Here is an 18,024-nt window from a genome sequence, read left to right as displayed (position 1 = left end):
GGCCTGATTAATAATTCATCAGTGAAGCTTGGTGATCCAGCAAACCTGGAATGGATTTCTTCAGTCAGTTACAATTTGCTAGTAAATGTTTTCAATCCTAGACCAGATCCATTTCAGGCTTGTTGTACCATCCAGCTTCACTGATAAGTGTATCCTCTCCAGCCTTGGAGAGCTCTAATAAATCAGGCCCATTGAGTTAGCTTGATATCCATTTTTTCATCATTAAGAATTTGAGCTGGTATTAGTCTCCGGCAATCCCTTTGACAGAATAGCTCAGAATGGGAGGAAGATTAGTTGTGCTACAGTGCTCCTTGGCAATCAAGGTATATACTGATACAAGTACTGTACAGTGAGTAAGGATCCAACAGATTTTGGAGACCAGGAGTTAAATTGGCAACTTTGGTTTCCAGTATAGTGCAATCTGACACTGCGCCATAGTCTCCGGTCTGCTCACGGTAGGATCTACACTTACACTCTAGGCATAGCTTTATTTCCAGTTCCAATATGTATATTTCCTTTCCTAGATAGTATTACTTATTATATGCACAGAGTTGGGGTCTGCCTTTAGAATGACAGCCTTGAATTATACTATTGAATTCATGATTATAATTAATAATGATATGATTATGAGTTTAAATATTGTTTAACCTCCCTAGCGGTACATTTCTGTCTGGATTTATATGTCTAAAAGCGGTACATTGTTTTTCATGAAAATTTATTTTACAGTTTAATATAATAGTTTGAGTATAATAACGTTTTAAAATCATGTAAAAATAATAAATTAAACAAACTAAAAAAATATATTTATTTATTTATTATTAAATATTATACTAATATTATAACATTATATACTGTATTATAACAATATATACTGTAACATTATACTGTAAAATAATTGTTCATGAAAGCAATGTACTGCTTTTACACATATAAATCCAATGTATTTAATTTAATACAGTTATTTTGTATTGAACGCAATACAAATAGATTTTGAATTTCCTGCCCCGCCGGCAATGTACGCATGCACCAACGTCACCGGGAACTCCCCTGGTGACCAATCGTGTGCAGAAGACGCCGGAGAAAGAACAAAGAAGACAGGGATTGCGGCGATAAGACAACACGGTATGCTGGCGGATCAGGTAAGCGCTTTATTTACTAACCTTCCCAGTGTGGCTCAGGGTTGCCGCTTTCAGCAACTTTTTTTTTTACCCTGAGTCACACTTGGGGTTACCACTAGGGAGGTTAAAAAGATTGTATTATTATCAAATAAAAAAAAAATTTCACAGACATACTGGTATACATTGAGCTGTCATCATCTTCATCGTCATCTTCTTCCTCGTCATCATCGTCCCTGGAGTAGAGGCAGGAGGAGTTGTCATAGTTTGATTCATGAGGCATGTTTTCTTTGTCATCCTCACATTCAATTACAACAGTTGGCACTTGTCTCATGTCAGAATATCCACTGAGTCCTGGTTTTGACATGCCATCTCCTCCATGCAAGCCCGAGCTTTGAAGATATAAAAACAGGGTCTTATATTACTTTTTCCAACATTATAATTCAATATTATGGGTTATGTTGGTTCATTAAAAGCAGTGCTTTTGTTTAGATGGTGCAACGTTTTATATGTATAAAAACATAGGTTTACAGAGGAGTTACAATAGTATACAACAAACTGCTTTTTTGTACCTAGGTGCAGCTCATCTCCCAGATGGGTAAAAACCACAGCACAAAGCGACTTTTCACTTATAGGAAGTAATTCAACCTCAGCCTTGTGCAAACGCATCCATAAAATGATATATTCACTTGATCTCTGTATTGACCTATGCAATACAGACAGATCATAAAGGGTGGAAGTAGCAGGCAGGGTGCTATACACAGATTCTTAATGACATCACTGTACCCCACCTCAGTGCTCCCCTGAAGATACTTTAGGCTTGGTGCAAGCAGTGGGCTGGCTCTTGGGAAATGGTATTTAAATATCATGCCTTGATAGGTGGGTGTATGCATGCAGGTAATGCCCACATTAGATGTTGCCAACTAAAATCCAATACATTAAAGGGCAACCAGGGACAGCAAGACTAGGAGAGGAAAGAGATAGAGGCTGTTGGACAACTTCCAACTAGAAAAAACTTGGGCTCTGACTTCCTGCAGCTTTCAATGCACATCGTACATTATCAAACATCTTTTAATGAAAATCTTACAATATGAAGTCAAATCAGTGTAAGCAATTTCAGTGTAAGAGGGAAGACTGTATGTCAGCTTTTAGGAGTTGATATTAAGGTAAAACATATTTCCCAACACAATAGATTTAGTGTTTTCATACACTTTCAAAACTCTTTTAAGTTGGTGGCCACACATCATGCAAATTTGTGTATACACAAAACAAAGCTTTCACATATGTCAACATATTGGTTGACACCAAATATATAACTTTTGGTCCATATAGAGGACTTGTTTCACAATAATTCAATTTAAGGTCATTACAAAGGACAAGAGGAGGAGGAAAAAAAATCTCTGGATAAGGAAGGGATTCTTCACTGTAAGGTCGGTGAAAATGTGGAACAGGCTCCCTCAGGAAGTATTTTCAGCAAGTTCTATAGATTACTTGAAAAAGTTGAAAAAGCTGAGTGCTTTTCTAGAAGCACAGAATTTAACTGGGTAAAAAAGTTTTACAGTAAGGACAACAGAGATTGTTGATCCAAGGAAAATCTGATTGCCTGACAAGATCAGGAAGGATTTTTTGCCCTGTTGGAGCAAACTGAACCAGGGTTTTTTTTTGCCTTCCTCTGGGTCAACTATGTCTATAGGGTTTTATCTGGGATATGTCTATTTCCCTAGTGGTTGAACTTAATAAACTTATTTTTTTTTCTTCAAATCAACTATCGTATTATGTACCTATGTACCTACGTGCTTTCAAATTCCTCCACAACTCTTGTCCCACCCCCTCTCTGACCTGATAGAAAATTACATTCCTAGCTGCTCTCTTCACTCCTCCAATGACCTACTAAGGACTTCCTAACTCATAATCTTGTCACATGCACGAGTTCAAGGCTTTTTAAGGGGTTTCAATGACTCTCTGAAAAGCTCTTCCACCTTCTATTTGGCTTGCTCTTATTTTCCCCACATTTAAAAGAGGCCTTAAAACACATATTTTATTATTTACCTACCCGTCTTCTTCTGTCTCCTAAACTCTCACAATTTACCTACCATTGCATATCCCCCTTCATATTGTGTGCCATTACCCCTCCCTACTTAGATTGTAAGCTCTTTTAGGCAGGGTTCTCTCCTCTTTCTTTGTCAATGCTTGTATCTGTCTGTCATTTGCAACCTCTATTTACTGTACAGTGCTGTGTAATGTGTTGGCACTATATAAATCCAGTTTATTAATATTAAGTCCTGCAAGTTAAAATACACTTAATTCCATTTAGAGAAATTAACCCAAATAATCACACAGAATGTCATTACAAAGAAGGGAGAGGAACATAAACTAATTCAAAGTGTGAAACAAAACTACATATAATTATGTAAATGTATATACTAGTAGTTGAGTACAAGAAGAGGGTCAAGTTGATTTTTTTAATGTGGTTCCCCAATCTTCCAAGCTTTCAAGTCCCACCTTCCTGTTAACCACTGGGGTACTCAATAATAGAGACTCAACATTTAATGAAATAAATTCTAAATTCTAGGTATAGAATATTGCCTTTGCATAAAGTTCTTCCTCTTATTATTTCTATTATTTATTAACCATAATATTCTTTATTTCCACAATCAGTGTGTTTGATGAAGCCTAAATATATTAGCACAGTGCAGTCTGTTCCGTTGTAGCACAATTCTAGGATGGACTGGATGATAGTAAATACCTGCGGTTTGTGACAGCTCAGATGACATACCCAATCCTATCTGGCTACAAAGACTTGGCTCTAACAAGGCAGCATTCAGTGTTTGCAGTCATGCCATAATTGCTTAATAAAGCAAAATACCAGGGTTACTGCCAATTATTCTGCATGGACATTAAAAAATGAATGTAGATGAATCCAAAGTGAGTCGCACTACTCATATATGTTTACACATCTCAGAATCACAGCAGTAATCTGTAGCCTGTTATTGCTGAAATTTGCACACATTTCTGGCTCCGATCCATTGGCAACAAGAAACCTAGACAGACCCACTATTATAGATTTGTGCTATCGGAGATAGTAGTACATTTGTACCGCTCATCTGGTTCACTGTGTAATATTATGCCTTTTATGAGCATTAAATAATAAAACACATACTAGATTATCTATTAGTTTTAAAAAATGTGTTTATAGTGTAATTCACATCATTACATAATAACGACCCTATAGTCACCACCAAGTCCCTACTCCATGTTTCAAGTTCAGAATGATAGAAAGATTACAGAGAATCTCTTTGGAACACTTTTATGTTGCTGATGCTGCCAAAAATATCCAATCTGATTCATACAATGTTAAACAAAAGAAGGAATTTGATTGGTGGCTTGGATAACACAGACAATATTAATTATTTTTTAATAACTGTAATAATATATTTTTTATTATATAGATAAGTATTGGCTGTGACGTTTTTACAATGCATTTGCTATATTTCGTCTACCATCGCAGCTAAATAGAAGAGTGGATTTAGTTGAAATTTTGTTTCTAGAAATAGTTCAACAAGGGGTGCTATGGCAGGGAAAATGGTAATCGGTCAGCAACACGTGCCAAAGGCTTTTATATGAAAAGTGCTGACACAATCCAATCATATCTGATTCATCAGTGTAATACACAGGCACAGCAGCACATAGAAGGCAGGCTGATTGCTTTAGAATTTACAACTCCATCACCCCCCGGACTCTTAAAGAAATCTACAGAAATCATTGTGGTGCGCTTAAGATGCAAAATCATAACACAAAAAACCTTGTTACACAAATCAGCTTATGACCTTTTCATGAGAAAAACAATGATCATCAGTTTTTCACTGAAGCCACCTGGTACTATAACTGTGGTAGACCTAACGTAAATTTTATTTGAACCAAACTAAAGTTCTTCATTTCTAAATTTCCAGCATGCTAACAGGCAGGATTTTTCTTGCAGAAGGGACAGCAATAAAATCATAAATACTACCTGTCTTACCTGTGTTGAAATATTCTTTTCTAAACATACCGTGTTTCCCCGAAAATAAGACACTGTCTTATATTTTTTTGGGCTTCCAAAAACACACTAGGTCTTATTTTCAGGGTAGGTCTTATATACTTTTTTTAATGAAAAAAAACACTTACCATATTCATGTAGAACAATGTACATTTGAGAGTTTTATATGGTGACCCAATTGTAAATTAAACTCTTCATTGATTCATTGCTACTGGTATTGGTTACTGAATTCAGCATTTCTCTTCTTGCACTGTTACTGTATTAAATCAGCCAGCTTGTCCTTACAAACCTAAAATCAGCACAAAATGTGGCTGGGGCAATGATTGCTCACATTTTTATTTATTTTTTTAATTTTTATACCGTAATTGTGCTGGTTAAAATAAAAAAAAAACTTACCTCATCAGAAGACGCGAGCCGAGTTCCTGGCTTCTGACAGGCGAAGTGCATGTAATATCACTCCGCCTGTGACAGGAGCCGGAACTACAAGGCAAGCATCGGCTTGTGCGGCTCCGGAGTGTGTACGCCCGCTGTCTCCCGCTCGGTATTTTTTTTTCTTTTTCTACTAGGTCTTATTTTCGGGGTAGGTCTTATATTAGGGCAGGTTGGGGGAAAAGTGCTAGGTCTTATTTTCGGGGTAGGTCTTATTTTCGGGGAAACACGGTACTAAATGTTCACATGTGGATTTTAGTTCTTTCAATCAAAGAGGCCCAATATCACACACATATGTGTGTGTGTGTTACAGCTTTATGTTTTCAGGAAGCTATGTACAGCACACTGCCCCCATTATCGCACCTGCAATGATGTGACTGCATTGAGGACTTAGTGAAGAATCTAGAAAAAGGTATAAAATAAAAATGGGATTTATTTAGTCAACTATTATTTTGATGCTGTGCTGTGTGTGTTCGGGGTGTGGGGTAAAAAAAGGAACCAGGGAGAGCAAAGGGGCAGCATATTAAGCTTCAGCTTTAAAACAGCAAAAACAAACATGACAGTGGATCTTAGATAATATACTATTGAAATATGTGAGATGTAATTGTCAGTCATTATAATGTGCAGCACAGGAAATACATTATGCATGCATAAAATTTACAGGATATTACAGCTGTATATTTTATTGTTAGCACATTGTATGTAATGTTGACAGTATTTCCTGTATCAACAGATTGATAACATGACAATTATCTGTACTGAATGTTATACAAAATGAAAAATACAGTACCAGCAAACTTTTTTTAAGTTTTAGGAACTTTGCATAAATATCTGTAACTGTAAATGTATTCATGGTATTCATGTTATATAAACAAGCTACTTAGCCCTACTGGTGCTCTGCCAGAACACAGATATGTTTAACTAGTCTTTAAAATGTCATATACAAGTTATGTTTTTTATCACTGTCAGGGCAGATATTGATGGCCTTTAACCATGACTTTCTATTGCTTTGAGACATTAGATGTTATCCTTGCTTAGAGCTCCTTCTGGTGGCTAAAGACAGTAAAAATAAAATATTCAACATTATCTGATGAATTTAAAAGAAAGGAGGAAAACAGTTTCTCTGTCAGCTTTTAATAAAAAACAAAAACAAAAAAAATACTATACTACTATGCTAAACTCAACCTTCATCATTCCACAGCTTCTTTATAAAATAAGTAGCCCTGGAAGCTCTTTAGACACCAACACATTCCTTTACCCTGTTGTTCACCTACAGCTTTGAAAATTAGTAAAATATCCCTGATGATTTGGTGTGCTTCACGGAAGTTACACAAATGTTTATTAAATGTGTATATATATCTTTAATATAACATGAATGTATGCAATATTACAAATCATTATTAGGATGCACACACATTTTTAAAATTCCTACTAAATCTAAGAAAAAAGCTGCAATGAGAATAAAATATCAAGCATTTGAAAATTTCTTAATTTGACTGAACCAATTTTTCCTCTTCTTGGTAAGTTATAAAGTGACCAGACATCCTGCTCTAGGATGGTACATGTGTGGTGTGTAGAAACGAATCTATTGGATCGGTGTAACATTGGCCTTGAACGCTTTGTAAACGGCAGCAAAGCTGCTGCAATAGAGGTTGTTTTCTCGTAGTCAATTAAAAGACAAAACATGATACTTTAGGCTTTTACCTTTCCAACCTTTGCATGGTCATGGCAAGTGTCTTGTTTAACTCCTCTATTACCCTACATCCTGGAGGTAATGATGGGTGAATGGGCACTGAGCTGGATCCAGTTGACAGGTGCTGGCTCCCATATTGAAGCTGGTGCTGGTGGACGGCTAGCTGGGATGGCAGAATGGTGTGATGATGCTGAGAGCTTTTCTGATTGGCGTAGGAGTGAGGGTAATCTGCTCCTCCTAATGGCATGCATATCATAACTTTCTTTGGAGGTAGTGGAGGAGACATCTTCCCCGGCATACAAGGCAGTTTCAGAGGTGCTCCAGAGTCTAGAGAAGAACAGTCATGCATTTACTACAAATTAAAATATAGATATGGTTCCTAGCTGTGGGTCTGGGGAGATGGGAGCTACACTATGGGAGAATCTGAAAATCTTTATTGGAGTAACAGTCATAGAAGATTGTTTAACAAGCATGTGAAGATGTGAAGGCTTTATCATATGTACTTTGCATATTTCCCTTATACTATATTTACTTTAACGACTGAAGTATGTGGAGTATGTTCCACTACAATATAATTTTATTCCAATAACTGTATCTGCTGCATGACATAATAAGATAATAAAAAGAATAAAGTATTTAACCAGCTGAGTCAAAATACTAACTTTTTAATGGTTATCTATCATCGAAGACTTTTGCTATTGCAGCCAACACTCTCATGTCTATAGGGCCTCCATAGTAGCTTTATTCTGACTGGTTGCTCCTGTTACCCTAAAGATTAAAAAAATTTGCAACATTTGCCTAACTCCCCCCCCCCCTCCTCTCCATTCATACAAATATTCAGTAAAAGTGCCCAATTCTGTTTATGGGCCCTCCAGCAGAATGTAAAGCCACTGCGAACCTGGATCTTGTTTGCACATCCGCAAACCTTAAAAAATCCATGTGCAATTTCCCCAATCAGGAAATACATTTTCACAGACTGTTTCATGGTACGCATGGCCCTGATATATTATGATTTATCAGAATCTTATAAATTAGAGACATTCATATTTCCTAAACAAAAACATGAAACGTGACTGACAAAAACAGTACTGTATATTAGATCAACATAGTTGCAAGCACATTGCATGTTAAAACATTGGTTTATTTACTATTTGGGTGAAATGATATAAAATATTCCACTTTAACAAACATAAAAGAACACATAGCATACTTTTTTTGCACATCTACAAAACTCACCAGAGCATTGTTTCTGAAAAATAGAGCTGTTGACCTAAAACAACTATAATGTTCCAAAATGAACACTTTAATTTGGCATGGCTAATGTTACTACTTGTTTTACCTGCTTTTTACAAATATTAAGTGGGAATATATAAACTCGAGCAGTATGTCACTGGATACTACTCTGTGGAAGATCACCAAAGAAAAGGTTACCAGGTGAAAAAGTAGCCACAGGTCAAGAGTTTTCTTTATGTCTCTTTTTAATAAGATGTGATAAACCCACAGAACTCAGATGCACAAAATGTTCATTTACTCATTCTTACCTGCTAAATGATTGGCAATTCTGGAAATAGGCTTAGGAGGCAGGGCAGGGGGCTGCTTGAGGAGAGATAGCGGTTTCACAGGGCAGTCCTCATGGTCTACAGGGAAAGCAGAACTTTTTTTGGGGGGCAGTAGCAGGGTTGGCTTGTATGATGGATCCTGGGACTGGGATCCTGGATCTGATGAGAGATCTTCAGACACTAAGGAACATAAACCACATCACACACATGACACATGCGAAATAGGAAACAAACATATGACAACAGCATGAGCAGCAATGGTTCACACACTTCACAAATAAACAGGTGGCACAAAGAAATCAGAGTGGTATAATCTTACATTGTCTAGACATCCTTTAATACTGTCCAATACTCATTTATAGATCACACAGAACTGTTCTTAGATCTATGAAATGTAATATACTGTCAAAGAGTAACAATAATCTCCTTTCATCTGACAAAATGTTCTCTGAAAGTCTACAATGACAAGGATAACAAATGTACACAAGAGCAGGATAATGATTATATGGTGCTGAAACACACAGATGCCTAGGAACATTCCTATGGAGCTTGAACATCACAGCAACATAAACTGAAAAAGCATTAAAGCGCTTTTAAAAGCATTCTGTATGTAAAACACAGGATACATTGTAATTATTTCAATGTATGTCCTCCTTAAACCCTCTAATAGGCAGGACATATAATTTAATTGACCTATCACTTAGAAAACAGTGTAGCCTAAGCTTAAAACCTAAAATAAAAGATCCACCCCAAATCAGATCGTTCACAAAAGTTTTATTGTTTTTAATAAAAAAATTATTTATACCACTGAGGTTCAGATGACATCCCTATTTCTTACTTCTGCCTCCTGGGAAAGCTGGGTAGCGAGAATGTGGCCCTTTAATGAATCCAGTGGCATTACCATTACCGTATCCAAAATGTTTTTTTCAACAGCTATTTATTTTAAATGCCTTTGCAGACAATTTGTTGTTGTAGGGACTTACTATAGTGGACCTTCTGTTGTCATGAGTGTTCTGCTTTAAAGTAAGTATAACCAAAGTTTTGTTTGTATTTTGAGTTCAACAGAAAAAGGGTTATGTGGAACTAAAGTTTGGAATCAGGCAGACATTTACTGCAGAAAGTGAAAGTGATGTCCTTTCTGCAATAAAAATTATTACCTGCGATTAACATCCAATCTGTTCAATTATGCTGAGCTGTGCATGAGTTTGTTGCCAGGATGCCAGGCACATCCCGGCTTCTTCTGCAGGTGCTGGGACTGAAAGTCATGTCATCCTGGCCTGGCCAATCAATATGGCCAAAGATCCGAATGTGGAAGAGAAGAACAAACAAGATTGTGGTGTCCATTGCAGAACACGGATAGATGAATACACTGGGTTTAGTATCACTAAACAAATTTTTTTGTCAATGTATGTATACCCATTGGGGAAATTTTCTACACTGCCTACCCCAGTGACACAACAGGAGGTTAAAAGAAATCTCCCAAAGTAAACAGTTCCTCCTATAGACAGCCGCCTTTAAAATAGGTTGCCCTTAACCTCTTAATTTCTGTGATCAACTTTCAAATATGGCTATCCCCTATATTTCGTTATCGTTTCAACTAAAAATGCCTTGTGCCACACTTAAACTTTGCCTTTTTTAACACCAGGGCCAAAATAAGATGAACCAAACTAATATATGTAATGCTGCTCTGGGACTCAACTGTAACAACTGTTCATAGATGGATAGGCTAAATTTCAATTTATAAGGGTTTTAACATCTATTCAGCAGAAATTTATCCGAATACAGAGAGGATGATGTACCCCACTGTATAAGAGAAGAGAACATTCTTCAATAATTCTGTACAGTAGTAAGGTTTACCTTCATTAGTGAAGGATTATGCGACTTTAATGACATACCTGGCAAGAAGCTAAAATGACCTTATGTTGTGATCAGCACAAACTCAATCTGACTTAATACTCCTACAGGAGTTACTTAGCATGCATTTGCAGAGTTTGGTCATTAAATGCTAACGCATTAAGAGGAGTTACACAACTATTTTTCTTCTTCTATGCTGTAAACCACAAAAAGAAAACAGTAAAATTCTACAAAGTCTAATTTATTTTCTATGTTACCAAGCACAATGCAAAAAAAATGTAGCATATTAGCAAAAGATATTTTGACTAAACAAACATACCTGTGAAGTGTTAACCTAAAATTGTCCACTAGATGTCCCTACTAACAATACAAATCACAAGAAGCAAGAATTCGCCCTGATAAAGAAACCAAATGCATAAAACATATATGATAATAAATATTAGTATTTTTTCATATCGATATCAAAGATCTAATAAGAGTCTCCATTTTAACTTCACATAAAGAATGAATTTTGTTGTATTGTTACTCAAAGTAAAACTGTCACAATCTAAATCAAGCACATGATTTAAAAAAAGAGCTTAAATTACATCTAAATCTGAATTTATTTCTTGTTTTATATATTTTTTTTCTTTATTTAATTAGATTTTCAAATGCAAGAAGTATAATACAAACAAACTGAAGACATCGCTCCATTATTCATTTTTTTTGAAGGGGCAAATTAAATAATATTCACCAGAGTTTGGGCCATTATTGATGGAATACAGTCAGATAATATACAGTTAAAGGGTGTCACTTTATTCAAGCATTTGATGAGTAAATAAAAACTGAAGGGATAACTACAGTGGTTTAGTTTAGTGGAAACTCTCAAAGTAAATGAAAGGAAGGTGTGTCAAAACAAAGAATAATAAGCAGTAAAAAGTGAGAGAAGGAAAGGTGTAAAGTACAAAAAGTAAAGTTATAAGTAGGGGTAAGAAAGAATGAGGGCCACGGAAGAGGGTAGGTGTAGCACAAGTAACATCAGAGACTGCAATAGAGCATAACACTGGTGGAAGACACAAGTGATTTCAGCAGAGAAAGTAAATTCACTTCAGACAAATGAATTTCTTAGAAGTTTTCTTGCTGCAGGAGATAAGGTTCTACATGGGGGGGGGGGCACCCCTGTTCTAGATCCTTCTTATTTCACATTTTTAATTTATCAACTGTGCCATAGACAGCAACTGTGTCTGTTTCCATATTTTGGGAATGCAACTCCTGGCTGCACTAATAAAGTGTGGTAACATGGATTTTGTATTGTATTAGAGGGAAATTGTTGTAAAAGGCTAAAAGCAGTTTTGAAAGATTGTCTAAACTCTATTCCTGATTATTTGATTATTTCACAAGACCATAATAAGTGGAGAATGTCTCCATTGACATGCATGCATCTGGAGTCTGGGAACAATCCGTATAACATGTATGTTGTTTTTGGTAGGTAGTGCTGAGAAATAATTTGTGTAAATAACATATAATCATATCTGTTTATTCCTGATATGAAATAGTAAGAAGGTCAGTAAAAATCTACTACCTTGAGTTAAGAATCTAGACAAGAAATGATAAAAGTTAGGTAAGTTCTTGGACAGTAGCCATTTGATGAACAAGGAACTGATAGTGCTCCATAAATGTTGTTCAGCCATAGATTTGAAAAGTCAGATTCCCATTATCTGACTATTTTATTTTTAACTTTTTGATAAAATAGGATATGTTTAGAAACCAATCATGTTTTTAATTCCTTTCTGTGTCACCACTGAGCAGAGTTACATTTGCTCAAGTAACCTTCAGTGATCCAAGTAACCATTGTCACTGAAGCAGAAAATGATAGGAGATCCAAAATGTTATAGTTTTTATGAGAACAGAAATAAAGGAGAAAGCTGCTAATGGGAACTTTTGGTATAGTGACAGCTGTCAAAGAGGAGTTTTGCCATACTAAAGGGAGATATCCACAAACAGTTTAAAAAATCATGGAACTACTTAATATATTCAAAACTTTGTGTTTGGGATTAGATGAACTTTGATTAGATAATTTTGATTTAAATTATACCCACAAGTCAAAGTGATCAAATGATTAGTAAATCCATATGCAGGTTAAAGCTGAAGTGTAATGTGCTAATAAAATACACTCATACCTGCATTTAAATCAGATGAATTTTTGACATGTACTTTTCACTGATGTTAACTTAGCTCACTACAATATAATTAAACCCTGGGATTGACTTAAGGAAACTAGAAAATGCAGATTTCTGGTCTCCAGTAACCAATTAAACATCTTATGTCTCTGAAGTGTAGTTTACCTTTCACAATCTTCTTCATTTATTTGACAGGAACACACACCATTAAATTTGGCTGTAGCTTCCTATTATAAGGTAGGAGGACAGAGACAGGATTAGGAACAGGATGTATTTTGGTGTGGTAGTTTATTAAAAGATATTGGTTAACTGCTGGGCCTCTAGGTCAGTGGTCGCCAACCTTTTCGGACCCAGGGACCACTAAACTTACGGGCTCCGGACCGTGCATGCGCAGGAAGCCGTGTGTCATTTAAAGGGGAAGAAACTTCCCCCAGAGTGGCGTCATTAAATAAGAACCCACCCACTCTCGTGATGGGAGAGTGGGCAGGTTCTGATTTAATGAGACACAACCTGCCCACTTCCCTGAGCCTGCAATCGGTAGGTGGACATGGACCAACAAAATTTTCTCGCGGACCACAGGTTGGCGACCGCTGCTTTAGGGAACCATCTGTGTCCACTCCCCCTCCACATGATAATATGGGATCCACCACATACAGCCTTGTTCCATCCTTAGAAACAACAGTAGAAGGGCTGATAAAAAGCCTTTACCCAACATAATTAATTTTCAATCTTACCTAAAACGCATGTAAACCAGGCAAGTCATATTGCTATATTACTGAACAAAAAACATTAGCCATGAGCTCTTGTATTTACCATAAAACATAAGAAAGCTAAAGTTGCTCACCTGTCCCATCCATGAGTTCAGAGGTTGGAAGAACTTCATATGCACATGTGTCCCCTGACACTGTGCTTGATTCCAGCTCTGTTATGACTGGTAGGGAGGATGGACTTGTACAAATTGGTTGACCATTTTCCATCATTCCTTCTTCATTTTGTAAGTCACCATCTTAAAGCCAACAAGCATCAAAGGTTAGTGTTATGTAATATATATTGTCATATACTAATATATTCTAGCAAACTGTTAGCAATAATTTACAGGCGCCACATTTTCAAATGGCAAAGGTCACAAAAGCAGGGGAAACAAAACCTATTGGTAAGTTTGATACCACTAGCTGGTGCATCTTCAAGTATCTTTGCAAGACACTCACTGGCCCTGATTTATTAAAGCTCTCCAGAGCTGGAGAGGATACATTTCATCAGTGAAGCTGGGTGATCCTGCAACCTGGAATGGATCTGGTCCAGGATTTAAAACATTTAATAGCAAAAGAGTTTGAAGAAATCCATTTCAGGTTTGCTAGATGACCCAGGTTCACTGATGAAAGTGTATCCTCTCCAGCCCTGGAGAGCTTTAATAAATCAGACCCATTGTGTAAATATACAATATACAAACATAAAAAATAATTTTTAAACACTTTGGTACAAAAGCCTAAAGGGCTTACACATTGATTCCCATACACCTGTGCATGCTTCTTTTACATTAAAGTAATGTTAGGCTACTACCGCTTACTTTTTTACATTTATTTGTTATATCCTGCACAGTCTGCTACTGGAAAATGGTATGTAATGGCACATTCCCAGCAGCAGCTTTTTTGTTTTTTTTATGTGTAAATAAACAGTTTCATGAGTCTATCATTTACACAATGAGAATCAAGAATTTTCTTCACACACACTTAGTATGAGTACCTTTAACCTTACTAGGATATGATCTGCATTTTTTTCTGGCTGAACAGAGGAAACCAACAAGGACATAAGACAGGATGGTGTTTAAAAAACTGATGTGTTACCCATTCAAAAGGGCTGCTGGACCGTGCCAGGACATACAAGGAAACATGTTTTTTTGTAGAGATTTGGTGGTTATAAGTTAGGTGATCTGTTTACGTAAATCATATCAAGAATATTTCATATATACTAAGCAAGTGATTATGATTTTACCAAATACAGCACAAATGTATATTTAAAGATGGATGTTGACAAAAAAAGATGCCCCTTTCCGAAGATTGTCCATCTACTCTTGTTCTGTTGACTCAAAATTTAGGATTTTCTTGTACTGTCAGTTTTAATGACAATGGTTACCAAGCCAACCAGACAAATGAAACCTTCCTAAACCTAATAGAGGTTCTAAGCCCCTTACGATCCAGTGTAGGTAAAAATAAAAATAAGTTTTGACTTTGCAAACATAGAGTGTTGTGTGTTAGTTATGTGATTTTAGTAACAGTTCTGTTTATTCACTTTGTTTTGTTGTTGATCCAGTAACCACATTAAAAAAACTGTTATGCACAGAGCTGTAAAATACAAAGCTAAGCATCTGCCACTTCGAAAAATATCTGAGGTCAGATGAGGCTAATTACATTTCTTCAGTGGAAGTAAATATACCAGGAACTCACCAAGTTCACATCATATTGTCTGCTGCTGCTTAGGTGCTAGAGTCATTATGAGACTAATTAATTATACCACCATATGACTCCATAAACTATAAATCTAATTACAAGTGGTTATGTGATCAATGTCATGTAACAATGTTAAGAGGAAGGCTCAGATAGAGGTGGCTAATGAACAAGAATACAAACATGCCCCTCTTCATGACCACACTTTGTACTAATGATGTACCCTGTGGTACAAATTGATCAACAATACAATCATAGCTGACCTTCCTGCTCCAAGCTAATTCTATTCATAAAATTAAGTATTATCTGTTTAAGGGAATCTATGGGCCAAAAAAATATATATGCTGCAGTCTGTTACTAGCAATATCTAGCCTTTTGTATTTCTAAATACTTCCTGTAACAAGGTTTTAGTATCAGTTCCACCAGTTCCGTTGTCATTTTATCAATTACAGGACAAGCTGTCCAGCACAAGAAAGATTATAGGGGTGTAAACAAATCAATTAAAGCAGAACTAAACCTGCGATACATACCTATTCCCTTGCACGGTGGCCTCCATCCTATTCTTTATTCTCTTCCCAAAAACAATCTTCGGCCATCTTGATTGACTAGGCAGGAATGGTGCAGGCGCGCTGGAGTTAATATATTCCCCGCACGTGCTGGGGAAGTCGAGACTGCTGGGTATCCTGACAACTAAACTTGAAGCTACGCTAGCCCAGTTCAGCTTTTTTGACAGAAACCCAAAGGGATCAGGCAACTGGGTGGAATTATTGCAGGTGGTTTCCTTTTCTTTTTTTTTACAAAAAAAAGTGGTGGTAGGTCAGCTTTAAGAAATGTTAGCTGTCATCAGGCCTAAGGTCTATTAAAAGCTGCATGTTTTGCTAACCTGCCATAAGGAGGACAATGCTGTTGAAGGAAGTGGAAATATAATGGTTCTACAGGCAGGATCAATAGTTAATAAACAATAAGGGAAACAAGCAAAAACTAATGCGTTAATGATAGTGACAAACTGCATCATAAAAATAATTTTTAACCGACTAATTCAGATTTTCTAGCAAATTAGCCAAGACGTCCTCAACAAAATGTGGGTCCTAAAGTAAATGTGGTATCAATTTGGAGCTATGCATCTACAATCTAGGTCAGTGTTTCTCAACCAGGATTCCATGCAACTCCATGTTCCTTCAGCAATGAGCAAACCAATGCCTCTCTGGTAAAATGCCACCCACACCAATGACCTTTTTGACTATCTGTAAGGGTGACATTCTTCCCAATGGCCAGGACGCTAATGTACTTTGAGCTGTTGAGATTGTAATTATTTGCAGGGGTTCCCTAAGACATGAAAGTTATTTCAAGGGTTCCCCATGTTAAAAAGGATGTCAAAGGCTGGTCAAGGTCACCTCTTATCAACCAGGGTTCTGTAGAACCTTAGGATCCCTTTAGAGGTTTCTATGGATTTCTTGGCGAATGAGCATTGGTTGATTATTATTTGATGTCAGTATATGTGTGCCTGGGTTTGTTTTTGGAAGAAATATATGGAATGTTATACCAGTGTAAGATTTAAAATGCTAGTTTATGATGCTGGTAAAATTTACACTTTTAATTCTATTAGTCATTCACTTACATGATTTACTAACTGGTTTATGTCAAAGAGGATTTTATTATTCTGGAGATTATCTGAAGAAGAAAAAATATATAAAACCAAGGTTGCAAAGCAGGCAGAGATATTTTCCAACACATAGCTGACGTTCTTTATAGTAATTCAGGAAAAAAACTTACAACCATCATGTCATTTCTACATTTTATATATTTTGTTTTATATTATTGTATATATGTTCTATTGTAGTGAGCTCTGCTCTCCATATAACTGTTTATAGGTGTGTACAGTTCCAGTAACATGGGATATGGTCCACTTTTCTCAAAATGTCCACCTAAAAAACACTGGATGGACACTAAAATAAAATACAAACATATAGCTGCCACTTTAAACAAAAAATGTGTGGTGGTTCCAAAAATCACTACAAAATTTAGTTTATCATTCTTTAATCTACTGTCCATCATTTTATGTTGGTAGTATGGACTCAGGTCAGCTTGTGTGGGGAGATGGCTGGATTACATAGAGAAACTGCTAGGGTATAACAAGCTTAGTGTACAATCACAGGAATTAAATTGAGGGTGATAGGACATACAAGGAAAAAAGACTGAAAAAGATCTATTGCCTTGACAAAATGATCATTTCTACCTTTACTTGTAATGTATAAAATAATTGGTCCTAAAGATTACCCTTAAAAATGTGCCTGGTAATTCTCCTGAAAAATCGTAGAATCGAATTTTCTGGTAAGTGGTTTCCAGGTAGTTCATTTCTCTGGAATAATCTTACACGTCCCATTCGGCTTGCTCCTACTTTCTTTTCCTTTAAAAGAGCCTTTAAGACCCATCGTTTCAAACTTGCCTACCTGTTTTCTTCTGTCTCTTAAAACCCTCACTACTTACACACCATATCCTTACCATATCCATACCCTTCTTTGTATTCTGCTTCCCCCACCTCTTAGATTGTAAGCTCTTTGGGACAGGGTCCTCTCCTCCTATGTCACTATCTGGGTCTGTCTGTCATTTGCAACCCCTATTTAAAGTACAGTGCTGCGTAAAATGTTGGCGCTACCGTGTTTACCCGATTTTAGGACATCCCCATTAAGTAAGCCACCCCCGATTTTTAAAAAAATAATTAAAATAAGACACTC

At 36.4% G+C, this 18,024-nt stretch overlaps 1 protein-coding gene across 7 annotated transcripts in view; it reads right to left on the bottom strand.

The window, feature by feature from the left end:
- PHACTR1 (phosphatase and actin regulator 1) overlaps nt 1-18,024 on the bottom strand; it is a 182,210-nt gene that overhangs the window by 18,416 nt on the left and 145,770 nt on the right. For 5 of the 7 annotated variants that reach the window (XM_072411703.1, XM_072411702.1, XM_072411705.1 and 2 more), the window contains 4 exons: nt 13,690-13,851; nt 8,815-9,012; nt 7,285-7,600; nt 1,293-1,507 (listed from right to left, as the gene is read on the bottom strand). In XM_072411703.1, coding sequence (XP_072267804.1) covers nt 1,293-1,507; nt 7,285-7,600; nt 8,815-9,012; nt 13,690-13,851 — 891 coding nt within the window. The remainder of the gene's footprint in view (nt 1-1,292; nt 1,508-7,284; nt 7,601-8,814; nt 9,013-13,689; nt 13,852-18,024) is intronic. The other 2 variants (XM_072411707.1, XM_072411704.1) reach the window with 1 other exon arrangement.

Source organism: Pyxicephalus adspersus, chromosome 5, assembly GCF_032062135.1.
Source record: "Pyxicephalus adspersus chromosome 5, UCB_Pads_2.0, whole genome shotgun sequence".
Taxonomy (NCBI): domain Eukaryota; kingdom Metazoa; phylum Chordata; class Amphibia; order Anura; family Pyxicephalidae; genus Pyxicephalus; species Pyxicephalus adspersus.
This window is presented reverse-complemented; position numbering and strand designations above follow the sequence as displayed.